At 44.3% G+C, this 16,567-nt stretch overlaps 1 protein-coding gene across 2 annotated transcripts; it reads right to left on the bottom strand.

The window, feature by feature from the left end:
* Positions 1-184: 184 nt before the first annotated feature.
* Positions 185-13,908, bottom strand: LOC135875876 (arginase-1-like). Of its 2 annotated transcripts, XM_065400937.1 has the most exons (8): positions 13,730-13,907; positions 9,642-9,714; positions 7,681-7,855; positions 5,997-6,156; positions 5,418-5,512; positions 3,391-3,498; positions 1,571-1,707; positions 185-588 (listed from the first exon to the last, which is right to left on the bottom strand). In XM_065400937.1, the coding sequence occupies exons 1-8, from the start codon at positions 13,787-13,789 to the stop codon at positions 440-442; spliced, it is 957 nt and encodes a 318-aa protein (XP_065257009.1). In that variant the 5' UTR covers positions 13,790-13,907; the 3' UTR covers positions 185-439. The 2 variants fall into 2 exon arrangements, with proteins under 2 accessions (XP_065257009.1, XP_065257010.1); XM_065400938.1 differs by lacking the exons at positions 5,418-5,512; positions 5,997-6,156 and having other exon boundaries at positions 13,730-13,908.
* Positions 13,909-16,567: the final 2,659 nt, after the last annotated feature.

The following is a 16,567-nucleotide window of genomic DNA, read 5'->3' as shown; positions in this document are numbered from 1 at the left end:
TACTACCTAGGGTTTGGTTTTTTTTGTTTGTTTTTTTGTATATAGAAATTTGTTGAAGGATTATCTAGTACTAACAGTTTGCATTTTCTTCCAGAAAACTTAGTTTAGTGCATAAGAAAAATGTCCACTTTCTTTTTAACGAACCAAGAACTTTATAGAGAGTAACGAAAACAAGGTCAGTAAATAATAGTAATAATGTGATTTAATGCAATGGTAGTAATAAAATTATGGTAATACTTCAGCAGCCACCATTAACACAAGTGACAATTACTGTCTCATTAGTGACTGAGCTTTGATGAAAAACTTATTTTTGTGCTTGAGGTTACCAAAGTCATTCAGTAAGCAATTGGCATTAACAAAATGTTGTTATACTTCAGGATTAAAAAACTTCTTGGAACATAATTGTATATGTTCAAATGGATTTTTGTGGCTGGGGTATTCAGCAACTGGAACTATGAGAACCTTCACGTGCTTTACCAAAACAGGACAAAATAATTGAAACAGCTGTGTTGACCGTTGAGTCAACTTCTTCTTGTGTCTTCCCAAGACACGGATTGATCTCCACTATATCTACTGCTGATAGCAACCCTGTAAAAACAAATGACAGTTATACTCAGAAAACTTCTAGTTGATACATAATTTTCTTTTCGGGTCAAGAAATTCAAAACACACTACCACAGAGGTTCCAAGGCAGGATGTATTTTTCCCCTTTTGGGTTTTGTCTTTATCAACATTAACAAAGGCTTGTATAAGAAGACTCAACCAGTAGTGTACCTTTTCCCAGTGTAGGATGCAGCTATTTAGAGTCAGATATTCTACTGTGCTCATCTTCTGCTGGACACAACAACAAGGAGCTGATATCAGAGAACTAGTTAGGACTCTAATCCTCAGCCTCAGGCATCGTTGGGGGGCTACTCTAATTTGAACCAGCTAGCTTTGTCCCCAAGGGTTCATACACTACCTGAGGCATAGCCAAAGTGCAGAATGCTCTGGATACTCCCCCCTCCCTGCCCAGGACCCATTCAGTCCCACCCCCAGTATGTCGTCTAGACCAAGGGTTGTAGGAGCCAGCTACATCAGCTCTATGCCTGTTGGGGCTCCCATACTACAAAGTTGCAGGCGATATCTAACTTTCTTTGTGTCTGTTTTTACATTTTATAGAACACCTGCGTTCCAATGAATTGACAAAGCACTTCGCAAACTAAATGCCACTAAAATACAGGTAGCTGTGGTGGGAGTGCAACAGCTACGCAGAGACCGGAGTGCTACACAGTAGGGACAGCATGGGAAATGTAGCCTATGGACATTAGTAAATCCCTATTCATGCAAAATGTGCTATGAGAGCAGACAGGACCTCAGTTAAAGGTCTTACCCAAAAGCCCTGCACAGAGAGTAAGCTATATGGTAGTTTATCTCTCTGAAGGAAGGATGAGGAGATGTTGAGGAGATTTGAACCTTTGGTTCCAGAACATCTAGTTATGCAAAACCTGCTATTTAACTCACTACTCTGTCCCCTCCCGGTTTAATTTTCATGAGCTCCACTCTTCAGCAATACTTTCGTTTATTGTACCTGTTCTATAAAGTTGTTCTGCTACATAGATACCCTCTCTCAAAGTCACTCCTCCAGGAACTGGGGTGCCTGTAGCTGGTGTCAGAGAGGGATCCAAGCCATCAACATCAAAACTTAGGTGAATTGGTCTCTTCTGACTTTATTGGTGGAAAGCAAGAGAATAAAATTAAACACGTTCAGAGAAGCTGTAAAGTGGTCCTGTGAAAATGTTCTTCACAAACAATGGAAAAACTTAAGCCCCCTGATTCAGACTTCTTGTGTCCTACTTAGAAAACATTTGTGCCACATAAAGAAGTTATGGAATGGCATACTACCTTGGACTGCATCACAGTGAAGCAAGGAACAGATTCTAAATTGGCTCCCTGTTTGTCACGAAAGTCACAGATTCCATGATCTCTGACTTCTGCAGTGGCCGGTGCTGGAGCAGTCTCGAGCCCCCCAGTCCCCTAGAAGCAGGAGTTTGGGTGTGTGGGGGGCTCAGGGCTGGGGGTTGGGGTGCGGGGCAATGCTTACCTGGGGGGGCGGGAAAGTGCTCCCCAGAAGGGCAACAGCAATTCCCCTCCCTCAGCTCCTAGCTCCATGTGCTGCCTCCACCTGCAGGCACCACCCCCACAGCTCCCATTGTCCACGGTTCCCAGCCAATGGGAGCTGCAGAACCGGGGCTTGGGGCAGAGCAGAGGCAGCATGTGAAGCTAGGAGCTGGGGTCACCACTTCCCAGGAGCTAGGTAGGGAGCCTGCCCCAACCCCCGCACCCACGGCACCCCCCGAGCCGAGACTCCCCCAACCCCGAGCACCTGTGGAACCCCCCCGGGCCGCAAACCCCCCCCCTCGCCCTGCAAGCACTTGCGGCGCCTCCCAAGTGCCCTCTCCTTCTCTTTCCCCCCCCCCCCCCCCAGTTTTAGTCAGAGGTATATAGTAAAAGTCATGGACAGGTCACGGGCCGTGAATTTTTGTTTACTGCCTGTGACCTGTCCATGACTTTTACTAAAAATACCCGTGACTAAAACCTAGCCTTATTTATAAAGCATCTAGTATGTACATTAGAGCTGTAAAACTAGAGACGGGGGAGACCAATTGGGTCACCTAATCTATCCTGCTAACAGTAAAGGAATGTTCCCTAGAATATATTCACTAGAGTAAAATGAACCAAATTGAGCTAAATTGATGATGCTGTCACCATTTCCCGATGTGAGACTGTTCTAGTCTTACAATCTCCCTGCAACGAAGCTTTCCCTGAATTCTGCCTAAAGTTGTGCTGTTTTTTAAATTTAATCCTAACACTCCTTCCTGCTACTACTACCCTCAATAAGACTGTAGGCCCCAAGGATGGGGAGGAATCCCTGCTTGAGCAGAGGAGAGTTCCAACGGTAGCAGCAGGTGGGGGAAGCCTTTAGCAGCCTAGCTCTGTTTGATCTGCGGGTGGGAAGAAGACCCTAGAGCAATTATATGATCTACAATACTTAGTGGGTCTCCTGTAACTCTCAAGGCAGAAATTTTGTTTCTCTGATCTTTAGGTTCAGAGTGTCAGTACATAAATTGGGCTTGATTTATATGCATGAGTATTTGGCAAAATGTGCCGTGTTCTCTTAGATCTGTTGAACTTTAACACAACTGCATAGTCCTATTACATAGAAAGGACCTCTTCTCCCACTGTCCTAAAACAATTTTGCTGTACTGTCCTGGCAGGTATCTATTCAGCATCCCTGGAGCGCTTCAGCGACTGGGATCTCAAAATTCTGGGGTGATTTACCTGATCATTTTTGTGCATGCGTTTCAATGTAATTTTTATCCTATATAAAAAAATGAAATAGTTTCTTACTTATTGGCCAGCAAATAACAAAGTGTTTCTTCCATCACTTTCCCAATCCCAAGTTGATCTATTTCAGTCATTGAATAGTATTTAATACCCAGAGTTTTCAGATTACGGCTGAAAGAGACATGACAGACAAATTAATGGCTTATGAATGCAACTAAAAGTACATTGTTTTTTCAGCATTTTGTAAATACACTGATCTCTGAAATGTTTATCTTCCATCAGAGAACTAAGTATAACTATTAAGTAAATTTTACATTTTAATTCTGCTTACAAATTATGAACCAGATGAGTGAATTATAAAGGCAAGAGTGGGGGGTAAAGTATTCTGCTTATATTTAAGTGCTTAATTTGTGAACTTGGGTACCTGAGCACATATATAGGCACCTAATCTTTATTGGTTATATTTGAAATATGTATTTAGTTAATATGAACTTGGATGCCTTAAGTCACCATTTAGATGCCTACAAATCAATATTTAAGTTCTTAAATTTGGATTTAAAATGTATGTATTTATACATGTGCTGGTTTAGGCAAACGGAGGAAGGGATAGGGAGCAATAGCTGGACAGGCAGGAGTTGATCGAAGATATTTTTTGATTGGAGACGCAAATGACTGAAGATTAAAGTACCAGATGGGTGGGTGAGGATAAGAGAAGAGGCAAAGAAGAGAAGGGAACGCTAAGAGATGATGTAGAGAGGATGGACTGGACATTAGAGGACAAGGAGGAGACAGACCTGTGAGACATAGACTGGGATGAAAAAGATGAAATGTACAGGGTAGGAGATGGGCAGGAAGGTGAGAGTTCTTGCTGGATTGCATCTTTTCTCTTTGAAGAAATTGGAGAGACTCCTCAGCACAGGAGAGGAGCAGGCAGCTGGTTTGAGGAGAGAGCCAAAGGTAGAGAAGAGGTGTTGATGGCTGTGGGTGCAGGCTTCATTCAGTCAGCAAAAAAGGGTTGAGCAGTTTGGGAGGAAGTCTTTGTAGTCACTGGATTTTCCCCCGACATTTCATGCATAAATGTGAGTGGAGGAATCCGATATGAGAGGAGGGGAGGGAAATCACTTCTGGTGAATGTAGCATGACCTTTTGAGGTGAGATGATATTTAAACATAGTGTCTTCTCCCTGCAGTTCTTGATTTATATATTGCAGATTTTGTCCATTGGCTGGCTGTCTTTGGGGAAGGTGGGCCTATTTTCTGCTGTATTTTCTCTTATCAAAGAATCATAGAAATCTAGGGTTCAGGCAGGACCAAGTAAACCTAGACCATCCCTGGTAGGTGTTTGTCTAATCTGTTCTTAAAAACCTCCAAAGACAGGGACTCTACGACCTCCCTTGGAAGCCTATTGTAGTCCTTAACTATCCTTTATACTTAAAGTTTTCCAAATATCTAACCTAAATCTCCCTTGTTACAGATTAAGCCCATAACTTCTTGTTCTATCTTCAGTGGACAGGGACACCAATAGATCACCATCCTCTTTATAACAGCCATTAATATATTTGAAGACTATTATCAGATCCCCCCTCAGTCTTCTTTTCTCAAGACTAAATAAACACATTTTATTTTTAACACTTCCTTAGAGGCCAGGTTTTCTAACACTTTTCTCATTTTTGTTGCTCTCCTCTGGACACACTCTGATTTAGCCACATCTTTCCTAAAGTGTGGTGCCCAGAATTGGACACGGTACTCCAGCTGAGGGTTCACCAGGGCCAGGTAGAGCGGGACAATTACCTCCTGTGTCTTAGATACAACACTGTTAATATACCCCGGAATATTCGACTTCTTCCACAACTGCATCACATTATTGGCTCATATTCAATTTGTGATCCACTATATCCCGCCCCTCTCCCCCCCACTCCCCGATTATTTTCTGCAGTACTACTGCCTAGCCAGTTGTTTCCAAATCACATCACATTAAGCCTCACACTGGTCAAGGAGGCACCTACTTTGCAGTCTGCAGCAACACCACATATCCATTTAGGCAAGGGAAATGTGGCTTATGAGCACTATTGAGAGAGGAACTAGACTCACTGTTCTTCAGGGTCCACATCTCTTAGTCCAATATACACAATGTCTTCAGCAGACAGGCACGGGGCTAACCACTGGAATCCTGGAACACCAGACACCTCAGAGAATCAAGAGGTTTTATTTTTACTACGTTACCCCCATAACAACCAGCCGCCTCCTCAAAGTGGGGTGGGGAGAATAAGGTTTGACTTCTTAAAAAGCCCAAAATCTGAGTGTAGAAAGGTTGGATGGATTGAGAGCAGGCTGAAAATCAAACCTTGCCCCCAAATCAGAGCCATAGGACACTGGGTCCTTGGGGGTCCTCCTTTACCATGGCTCCCGACCAGAGGCAGAGCTTTGAAGCTCCTGGCTGACCCTAAGGGTTCAGGGCAGGGACTGCCAGGCTTCTTGCCCACAGGAGCCATGGGTGATCCACGGGGGGAGAAGGGGTCCCAATATGAGGAAATAGGCGGGTGTGTTCCGTTACTAATTCTAAATGTTACAGTAGTAATTGGGGGAGCAGAGGATGAGCAGAACCCACATCTGTTTAGGACGAGTTTCCAAGATACTTGCAATGTAAAGAGGTGATGGCAATTGTATTACCTGGTCCTCCAGTTCCTTCAGAAGGAAAGCCACAGGCTGCCCATGCATGTTCCCAGATAATGATGTCTTTGGAGTGTTAATATCAGTGTGGGCATCAAACCAAATTACACCAAGATCAGGGTGAATCTTTGCATGGCCAGATATGCTTCCAATTGCCAAGCTGAATAGACAAGAGAGTTGTGCGTAAACACAGGCATTACATGGCACAGCACACAACATATTTTCCTTCTCACAGCACCATGCTAAACTTATTTGTAAAAGCATTTGTTGTTGCAAAACATTCTCTGAGGATGAAAATCTGCAGCCCACTGTGCAGCCAAGGAAGGCTCCTCATGCACTGGAAATGCTATATTTCTTCTGGGTGGGGAGAAGCCAGGAAGAGAGAGGCTGGAAAAGGAAAGGGTGTGGCTTCCTGTGTACTATGGAGTTGAGCTTGGGGTCAGCACTCTCACAGAAGCACAGGGCAAAACTCTGGAACATTGGCAGGAGAATGGCTAGCGAGTTCACATACTGCACAGATGCCCTGGTCCAGAATGGTAATTTGGGCCCTGATCCAGCAAAGCACTCACGCATGTGTAGAACGTCAGTTGTCCCCTTCACTTTGCTGGGAGGACTCAAGTGCCTAAAGATGCACACAGTTTGAATAGTCCCAATGAAGTGAATGAGACTCTTTGTTGTTGAGACCTGGCCTGAAGTAATTAACACCTGTGTGGAGGCCTCATTCTTTGGAAGATAGAATTAGGGAGGTAAATGAATCATCAGGCTGAAAACAGGACATTTGTGCTAAATAAAATAAGTAGATAGGTCAGAAGGCTAAAAAGACAATGAGTGAGCTAGCTAAAATGAGAGGGAGAACACCCAGGGAACTATTTACTATGAACTAGATAACAAGGGACAAAGTAAATTAGGAGTGTAGAGAATGAGGTAAAGAGGAAGTCTAAAATGGACAGCACGTGGATAGAGCATGCGGTACTGGGATCGGTTCCTACAGATTAACCAATCTGATCCTAAAGTGTGTGATGCAGTGTCTAGTAAATGTAATGAATTGTGTGAATGTGTACAAAGAAATAGTTTCTGTATAACTTTGGAGCTGTGATGTTCCCTGATCAATTCAGCGTAGCATTGTTGTATGCCAAATTACGATACCTGAGTGACAAAATTTGGAGTCAAACTGAGTTCTTGGGAAGCTGAATGAAGAGAGCTCTCCAAGGGAATCCCAACACTATTTACGTTCTTTAAAGCTACGCTCATGCTTGAGTGCTTTGCTGGATCAGCGCTTTGGTGAACAGCCACATTAACTACCCACCCCTCCCTTACTGAAACTATTTGCACTGCATAAAATTATGCATGTGCATAAGTGTTTACAGGATCAGGACCCAAATCTACATAAAACTCCAAGGTTAACCTCTGCTGGAATGAGGGTTCCTCATACATTTTTTAAATTTAAACACTGCTGTGTATGAAACAGCCTTGGCTTGCTTTAATAGCTCGTTATTTCTTCTACCAACCTTTTTAAAGGGGTGTTGGAATGGGGAAAGGCTTTTGGTCAGATTTAACAGACAGCTGCTAGTCTTGAAACTGAACTGAAAGGACTTAGCTAAAAATGAACTGCCTCTTCATTTGGGTAGTTTGTGCAGCTCTGAAAGCCATTCATGCTTTTATATAGACAAGTATAACAAAGGACCTGTGATCCCCGCCAACTACCAAACAGGTTCTTCCACTCTTCTTCACTTCTGCCGCAGCGCTGGCTAGCTTCTCGTTTGCGCGCCCAACAGTTCTGGGATTCTTTGCATTAAGATGTGGGGGGTCATCGGCAATGACATCAAACCCCAAGGTTACATAATCTTTAACATCACACCCTGTGATTAGCACAGTGGAAGGAAAAAGTTAAATGACACAAGGAAATACATTTTTCATTTAAAATTTCCTGTTCAAAACAATTGAACATTATTGTGTAGCAGGTAATATGGAGTAAATCACATGTAATTTGCAAAGCTATTTTATGCTTAGATGTGTTTTTTGTTTGCAGCTTAATCTATAATTCTTTTCTTCTTTAGCTCCTTATTGAGCAGCTTCTAACCCAACTCACCCATTTGCCTACGTTACCATTCTGAAAATCCAGAGACTGGAGCTTATGCTGCTATTACTAGCATGGCTTCCAGAGGCCTATGTGTAGGAGAGCAAACTTTCACCCCCCCAGAATAGCTAAGGATACGTCCAGACTACCCACCGGATCGGCGGGTAGCGATTGATCTATCAGGGATCGATATATCGCGTCTAGACGAGACGCGATATATCGATCCCCAAACGCGCTCCTGTCGACTCCGGAACTCGACCAGGGCGAGCGGCGGTAGCGGCGTCGACGGGGGAGCCATGGCCGTCGATCCCACGCCGTGAGGACGGGAGGTAAGTCGAAATAAGATACGTCGACTTCAGCTACTCTATTCCCGTAGCTGAAGTTGCGTATCTTACATTGCCCTCCCCCCCGCCCCCCCGTATAGACCAGGCCTAAGAGATGGTCAACAAGGGCAGGTGAGGAAGGAGCTAGCTGCTAGCTTACAGGGAAAGGAGCTCTCCGGGGCAGGGATTGGTGTTTTGTTCTGTGGTTGTACAGTACCTAGCTCAATGGAATCCTGGTTCTCTTAGGTGCTGCAGTAATACCAATAATAATAATAAATAATAATAATGGTGCAGTGGTTACGGTGTTGTCCTAGTTTTGAGAGTCCCTGGTTCAATTCCCTGCTCTGCTGCAGGCTGCCCGTGTAACCTTAGGCAAGTGACTTCGTTGGTCTGTGCCTGAGTTCCCCTGCTGAAAAATGGAGCTAATAGCACTTCTCTACTTCCCGGGTGCTGTGAGAATAAATACATCCAAGACTGTAGAGCACTCAGATACTATGGCCAGGGGGGCCATATAAGTACCAGGTAGGCAGCAGTGTACAAGTACAAGGCAGCGCTCTGTCAGATGAGGAGGCAGCAGCTCATTCAACGCCAAACGAATGTTGGGTTCTGCTACTTCTGCAGAGTTCTAAGCCTCCCAAGCACCACTGGGGCTGTGACATAGGCAGCTTCCCTCCGCTCCAGAAACGTTTGAAGAACATCTCTCCAGTGGTTTTGAGCTTGGAGGGGTGGGGATGGGAAACATATTTTCATCCTAAACCTGCTTTTTTCATTCACACACATTTGATATATAGTTAGCCCTCCTTTGGCTAGACTTCACAAAATATAAAGTTATACAGTAAGTGATGGGGGGGGGAAATCTACTTTTGGACTTACGAAGTGAGGATCTGCTAAGATGACATCACCAGAAATCTAAAATAAGTACACGCTTTTGCTGGCCAAGGGGAGGGGCAGGGTAGAATGGGGGCTTCTGGGTCAATTTGCATGAAGAAGGTAAGTGTCTCAAAATACTTAAGGAATCCTCTCAGGTGACAAAAAATTGTGAGCACAAAACTTCTACAGCTTCTGTGATTTTTAGGCACTTTGCAATTTTCTGCAAATTTTCAAACATAGTGTTCTGGTTTTATTTAAATGTTTCAGTCATTTTTTTCATTAAAGATGCCAGAGCATTGCTTGCGTACTTGTTGGTGTGTTTATAATGGATAATGTTAATTGTATTTAAATTTGTGGTTTCCATTTGAAAAATACCTTGAGCTTTTAGTTTCTCAATCACGTCAGCTTCCTTCACCACTGCCGGCCCTTGTGCCACTCCTTCCCGTGCCTGTTAATAAGAAATATAATAAGTCAGGCAGATCATGTACCTGAGCCATCATGTTAGAGAAAAACCTGTTTTGGAGCAGAATTTACATTAAACAACACATTATGTGCAAATGTGCTGCTCTAAAATAATGTGATTGGAAGAAAAACAAGTATAGCACCTATTCTGTTCTGATGCAAGTACAGGAGGCAAAAATCCTATCCAGGAAAGAAATCTGGGTCCCTATCCTGCAAGCTGATCCATGCTGAAATGAATCAGGCTCTGCATGGGTCGACCCACATAGACCCAGGTGCAGGATCGGGGCTGTAGTTGAAATAGGGCACAGAAAATAAATTGCTGTAATAAATCCATGGGTGCACATAATGACACCTTAAGGGAGCCCAGACCCTTGAAAAGTAGTTTACAAGCATCAAGCCCTTTATTCTAATTTTTCAGGTAATGGAACATCAGTCCAGGTAACCTTAATAAAAAATATTATTTTAGTTACAGTAGCACCTACAAGCCCCAGCTAAGATTAGTTACTTATATTGTCCACATTAATGCAGTATCTGAGCACCTCACAATCTTTAATGTGATTATCGTCACAACACCCTGTGAGGAGAAGTGCTATTATCTCCATTTTCAGAGGGGGAATCTGAGAGTCCAAGTGATTTCCCCAAGGTCCCACAGTTAGTATGGGGCTTGAACCCAGGATTCCCAAATCCTAGGTTAACCCCCTAATCACACTGGTGCATCCTTCTATTATATATGTACAGATATATAGTAAGAGACAGTCTTTGCCCTGAAGAGTTTACAATTTAAATAGAACAAAAAGTGGGAGAAAAGAAGTACTGTCATGTTACAGATAAGGAACTGAGGCTCAGAAAGATTAAATGATTTGCCTAGGTTACTTAGGAAGTCTGTGGCAGAGCATGACCTGAACCCAGGTCTCCTGAGTACCAATCCAGTGCCAGAAATACAAAACAAAGTTATCATCGTTTATTCCCGTCTGTTCTTATCTTTCCATTACAAACTATTTCACAGTGGAAAGAGATGCTTTATCTAACACCAAAATGAGTTTTTGAAACAAACACATTTAAAATGAAGTAGCTAGATTCTAATACCAGTAAATTGTCATAAGAGAAACAGCCATGCTGAGTCAGACCAGTGTTCCATCTACTCCCATATCCTGTCTCCAGGGATAGCTCAGTGGTTTGAGCATTGGCCTGATAAACCCAGGGTTGTGAGCTCAATTCTTGAGGGGGCCATTTAGGGATCTGGGGCAAAAATCTGTCTGGGGATTGGTCCTGCTTTGAGCAGGGGGTTGGACTAGATGACCTCCTGAGGTCCCTTCCAACCCTGATATCCTATGCTAACTGGGCTAGAAGAGAAATGTAATTTTTCCCTTTTGAAGGTGGAAGAAACCCTAAAATAGGCAAATATGAAATAACTTGCCCCCATAGAGTAAGTTTCTTTTTAACCACATCAGTTAGTGGCTTCACTTATGCTCAGAAACAAGAGGGTGTATATAACTTACAAATGTTGAATCCTATCTGATTTTCAAAGGGGCGGAGCACGCACAGGCCCCGTTGCAGTATATAACTGAGATATTCATACGTGCAAAGGTTAGGAATTTCATTCTAAATGTTGCTTAACAGATTCCACTCCACACACACTTTAAATTCCTTGCTTGTTATTGGGGGGGGGGGGGGGGGAGAATTTGGTGTGTTTTTGAGATATGATCATGTCTGAAAGTGATCTGCTCCCACCATTGGAGCCAGATTTTCAAAAGAACTTGGAACATTGGAGGCTGAGCTCTTTTGAAAATCTGGCCCTACATTATACACATTCATTCTGGGACTTGGGACCCCAGAGGCTGCAACTGTTTACACATCACAATATTGTAGGTTAATTAAGAGAAAGCTGCACTTGCTTTTCTTTTGCCCTAACACCTCTGAGTACAAGCAGCCCAGCCAAACCAGAAGGTTATGTATTGCATGCTTGTATCAGTCTAGACATTATAATTTTTTGTGATACTTGGGGTCAGATTTTCTAAGGAATGGATTGCAGAAATGGAATAACTCTCAAAAAGAATAAATGGGTAATGGGTATGTTACTTTAATTAGTGCATGTAGCTAACTACAAGTCATGCCCTCACCCTCAGGTGCACTTTACAGTTTGGAAATGGAGTGTGTAGAAAGAGAGTGTGCTGGTAACAGGAGCAAGCACATGCCAGGCTGGAAAGAGAATCTGTTTCTTTTCCAGCGTGTGTACTTTCGTTTCTGAGACAAAGCTGAACTGGGCTACAGTGCAGGGTAATGCTGCTAGCTGAATAAAAAGGGACTGAAGACCACGCCCTTACAGCTTTGAAGAACCAGCCTTACAGCAGGCTGAAGAGGGCAGGGTTTTTCCTAAGGAAAAGCTCAGTTTGGGGGTGATGCAGTAAGTTTATCTGAAGGAAAGCCTTACAAAAGAGGACCTAATTTTTAAAAGTGTTGAACACCTACAACTGCCATTGATTTTTAACTGGAGGGGCAGCACCCCTGAAAATAAGGTGACTTAAATTTAGTTTTCTATATAACACTGTTTAGTCATATAGTCATACTGTTTATATAGGAAGATCACCTAGACAGTGGTCAGCTTTGCCACTGGAATGCTTAAAGCTGATCGAGGTAGGAATTTCTAAACAGACTAGGGCTGATTGAAAGTTTCCATCAAACCTGACTTTCAATGGAAAATTGCATTTTAGACTAAACAATCTATTTGTTAAAATTATCTGTTCCCGCCCCCCCAGAAAACTGAATACTGAGACATTTCACTTGTGAAGTGCTGCTGTGGTGCCTCATACTGCTATTCTCGTCTGTGGACCAGGCCCCCAGCTGGACTTCATCTTTCATGATGTACCATGGCACATGATTCCCATGATGCCTCACCCTCCCACCCCTACAACCCCACTGAGAGGAGACTGTGATACATTATGGGAGATGGAGTCTGACCAGGGAGCCTGGCTTGTAGAGGAGAACAGGAGCAAGCTACATCTGAATTACAACTCACATGAGACAAAATGGCAAAACTTCAGAACTGAAATATTTCAGTTTTTAATTTTTCCTCTGAAAACATTTTTTCCTGCAGAAAAACATTTTCCAACCAGCTTTTTATTCTTTGTATTTGTTTTTGAATAGTATTGCATCACAAAAGTTAATGAGCTAATATTTCTATACCAGTATTCTCTCTTTACTTGTGTATTTATTTCCTATGTCGCTGCCATGAACCTCCTGTCTGTGTGTGTGTGTGTGGGGAGGAGTTACCATCTTCATAATTAAAGGAGAAAACATCATTCTTGGAAGCAGAGTACATATACGATGGTGGAGGGTGTAATCTGGAAGCAAGTATAATCACATCAGAGGCATTGTGTAGGCCGTGACTAATTATTGAAATAAGCATGACTGTACTGATTCAATGTGCTCGGGCAGGTGTATATCCGGAACTCCCCCCTGCAAGATGTCATTAAGATTAGGAGAACTCCCATATTACACAAATAAAGACAGCAAATTTCTAACACTTATAGTGTAATTATGTTTAACCCAACTTTTTGCTCATATTTACAAGGGCAGCATTCGTCCATGAATGAAGACTCTGTTCATGACAAGTGTGCAATATATTAATAAAGGAGTTTTGAGGTCTGCAAAGCTGGTGTGGGGAGAGAGAAAGTTCTCTTGTGCTTCAATTGCTCAAACCAAACAGAATTTAACTGAACTTTTTTGAAATATAACATTTTCACTAAGAACAAAAGAAAGCTAAGTGTTGCCTTTGGGACTGACATGGGTGAAAGTGCCTTCTCATCCAGAGCTGTGGAAAACTGTGCTAGACATGTAGCTTACTCGATATTCTTTATGCCCCCCTTTCTAATAAAGAGAATGAGACCAAGAGGAACAAGGAACAAAGGTCACAGACAGTAGTGGCTTCATAATTTCCAGTCTAAAACCCCCTAAACACAAGCATTTATAAGCACATTTTAGAAAAATTGGAGACATTCTACCTGTCCTTTTGAAAAAGGAGCCCAGATGATTCCGACTGAGGGCTTCCGTGGGACACTCATTCTGCCACACACCCTCCCCTCTGGAATCTCACCAAGATGGAACAGGTCGCTCCCTTTGGAAGGCAGGCTCTCAACCCTCTCACTGGCAGAGGTCAGATTTCTCCCATTTATAACAGAAGGGAAGCTATGGGTGGAAGGGAGGGGCGGGGCATTCCTTTTCTCCACCCACTGAAAAGAGCAATTACATAAGAACAGCATAAGCAACTGCCACTTTCCTGTTCTTGAGTCTATGCAAGAGAATAACCCCATTAACTGTGTATTTTGTATTCGTTATTGTTTAATTCTACATAACTATGGCAAGCTTGTTAATTCACAGCGGTTTATGAGTGCCAAGCTTCTAACTCTTTTGCAAGTGTTAAGTAGCACACCTTGCTGTGGTGTGCATGACAGGGCAAGACATGCCTTGGCTATATTGTGAAGTAGAAGGCCTTTATCCTTCAGGAAAGTACACCCTGCTGCAGCCTGTTGCTGTTCTACTATAGCTATAGCTTCTTAATTTTAAATTCAGTGGTTTAAAAAGAAACCTTAAAATCCAACTTTTGTGATATTTATGCAACAGCCTTCTAAGTATTAATATATCCTTTTGTAGTAGATGGATGGATAAGTCTCCATTAAGTGACAGGTTTATAAACACCTCCCCTGTGCTCCAGTAACTATTATTAAAAAGCCTTTTTAGGTTTCCTGAACCCATTCCCTGCCTCATAGCACCCAATCAGTATGATCTGCCCTGTAATAGTGCAGGTCCTGAGCCTTCCTATCTGGAAGGGACAGACAAAACCAGAACATAGTCATAGTTCACATCTCTGCAGTACCTTGAAGATACTTTTGTGCATCAGTGCTAGATATGCACTCCGATGCACACACAGGAGATAGCAAGGGTGTGCCTGCCCACTATGAAATCTAACTCCCCGTCTCTGAAAATAGCTATCTGAGTCCGTTCAGGGTGTAGAGTGTATAGTCCAAATACAATTTTGATGATAGGGGATAAAATCTGAAAGAAACAAACTTACTCCTTTTGGGAGCTTAACAGCTTTATGTGTCTGTCAACAAGTCCGGCAAGTGTTAAAACACTGCTGAGTCAGGCAACAGCCAAGGTTTTCAAGTGAGTAGTTATTTTTTGGTGCCTCCATTTTTTGAGGACCCAATCTGAGATACCTGGAAAGAGTCTTATTCGTTTAGCGCATTGGTGCTCAGCAGTGTTTTCCCCAGGAATTGAAATTGGGGGTGGTGTTTGAATTTCCGGGTACGGGGTGGTTCAGGCCGATGAGGGGTGAGACCGTGAGGGTGAAGGTGGGCTGTATGGCACCATAGTAAAAACTGAAAAATGTTTCATGACCATTTTATTAGATTTAACTCATGTTTTAAAATCATAACACACATTAAAGTTGGCTACTGGGGGCCGAACGTACGGGAAGAGACAATTCAATCCCTTAAAGAATCGGCCAGTTATGGCATGGGAGAACACCGTGTTGCCCTGCACTGGCGGGTGGAAGGCCAATATGGCCGCCAAGTGCACCTTGATGGACGAGGGCGCCAGGCCCTGGGCTCTAAGGCGAAGGAGGTAGTCCAAAATTAGCTGGATCGGGGAAGCCATGGGGGAAACACCCTGCTCATCCGCCCATCAGGAAAACCGAGACCACTTTGCCAAGTAGGCTCGGCGCATGGAGGGTCGCCTGTTTTCCAAGAGGACGCGTTGAACTCCTTCCGAGCACTCCCTTTCCTCACCGCCTAACCATTGAGCAGCCACGCTGTGAGGTGGAGTGCCGCTAGGTTGGGGTGGAGGAGGCGGCCCTGGTCCTGGGAGAGCAGGTCTGGGCGAGACAGCAACGGCCACGGCAGGGCAACCACCAGGCTCGTGAGGGTCCTGTACCAATGCTGCCTGGGCCACGCCGGGGCAACCAGGTAGACCCGGGCCCTGTCCGTCTTTATTTTTTCCAGGACTTGCCTATCAGCGGGAATGGGGAGAAGGCATAGAGGAACTGGCCCGACCAGGACAGGAGGAAGGTATGGGAGATAGCACCCCGTCCCAGCCTCCCTGGAGCAGAACCAGGGACAACAACGGTTCTGACGAGTCGCAAACAGGTCCACCTGGGGAATTCCCCACTCTCGGAAAGGTCTGTGCACCACCTCTGAGTGAAGAGCCCACTCGTGCTGAGAGGAGAGTCCCTACTCAAGCGATCTACCCGCAAGTTCCAGGCGCCCGGTAGGTGGTAGCCTGTAGGCAAATGTTGTGGGCTATAAAGAAGTCCCACAGCCTGAGGGCTTCCTGGCAGAGGGCAGAGGATTGGGCCCCGCCTTTCCTGTTGATGAAAAACATCGAGGCCATGTTGTCCAGGAGAACCCTGACCACCCGGCCCTCCAGGTGCGAGCAGAAGGCCATGCACGCCAGCCGGACCGCCCTGAGCTCCTGAACGGTTATGTGGAGGGCCAGGTCCTGCGCAGACCACAGACCTTGGGTCTGAACATTCCTCACATGGGCTCCCCACCCCAGGTCCAATGCATCGGACACCAGCTCTATCGACGGGGGCCTGCCTCTGAATGGGACCCCGCGGAGCATGTTCCTTGGGGAGGACCACCATCGTAGGGAGGCGATCACCAGTGTGTCCATCCTGTCTCTGGCCTGGAAGAACGCCAAGGCCAACCATAGCTGGAGGGGCCTCATCCTGTGTCTTGCGTGGTGGACCACATCTGTGCATGCCGATAAGTGACCCAAGAGCTGGAGACACGCTCTGGCTGTTGTCACCGGAAACCTTGTGATCATGTCGATGAGCCCTTTTA

This window comes from Emys orbicularis, chromosome 3 (assembly GCF_028017835.1).
Source record: "Emys orbicularis isolate rEmyOrb1 chromosome 3, rEmyOrb1.hap1, whole genome shotgun sequence".
Taxonomy (NCBI): Eukaryota; Metazoa; Chordata; order Testudines; family Emydidae; genus Emys; species Emys orbicularis.
The sequence above is the reverse complement of the archived record's forward strand: the minus strand, read 5'-3'. Positions and strand labels throughout refer to the sequence as shown.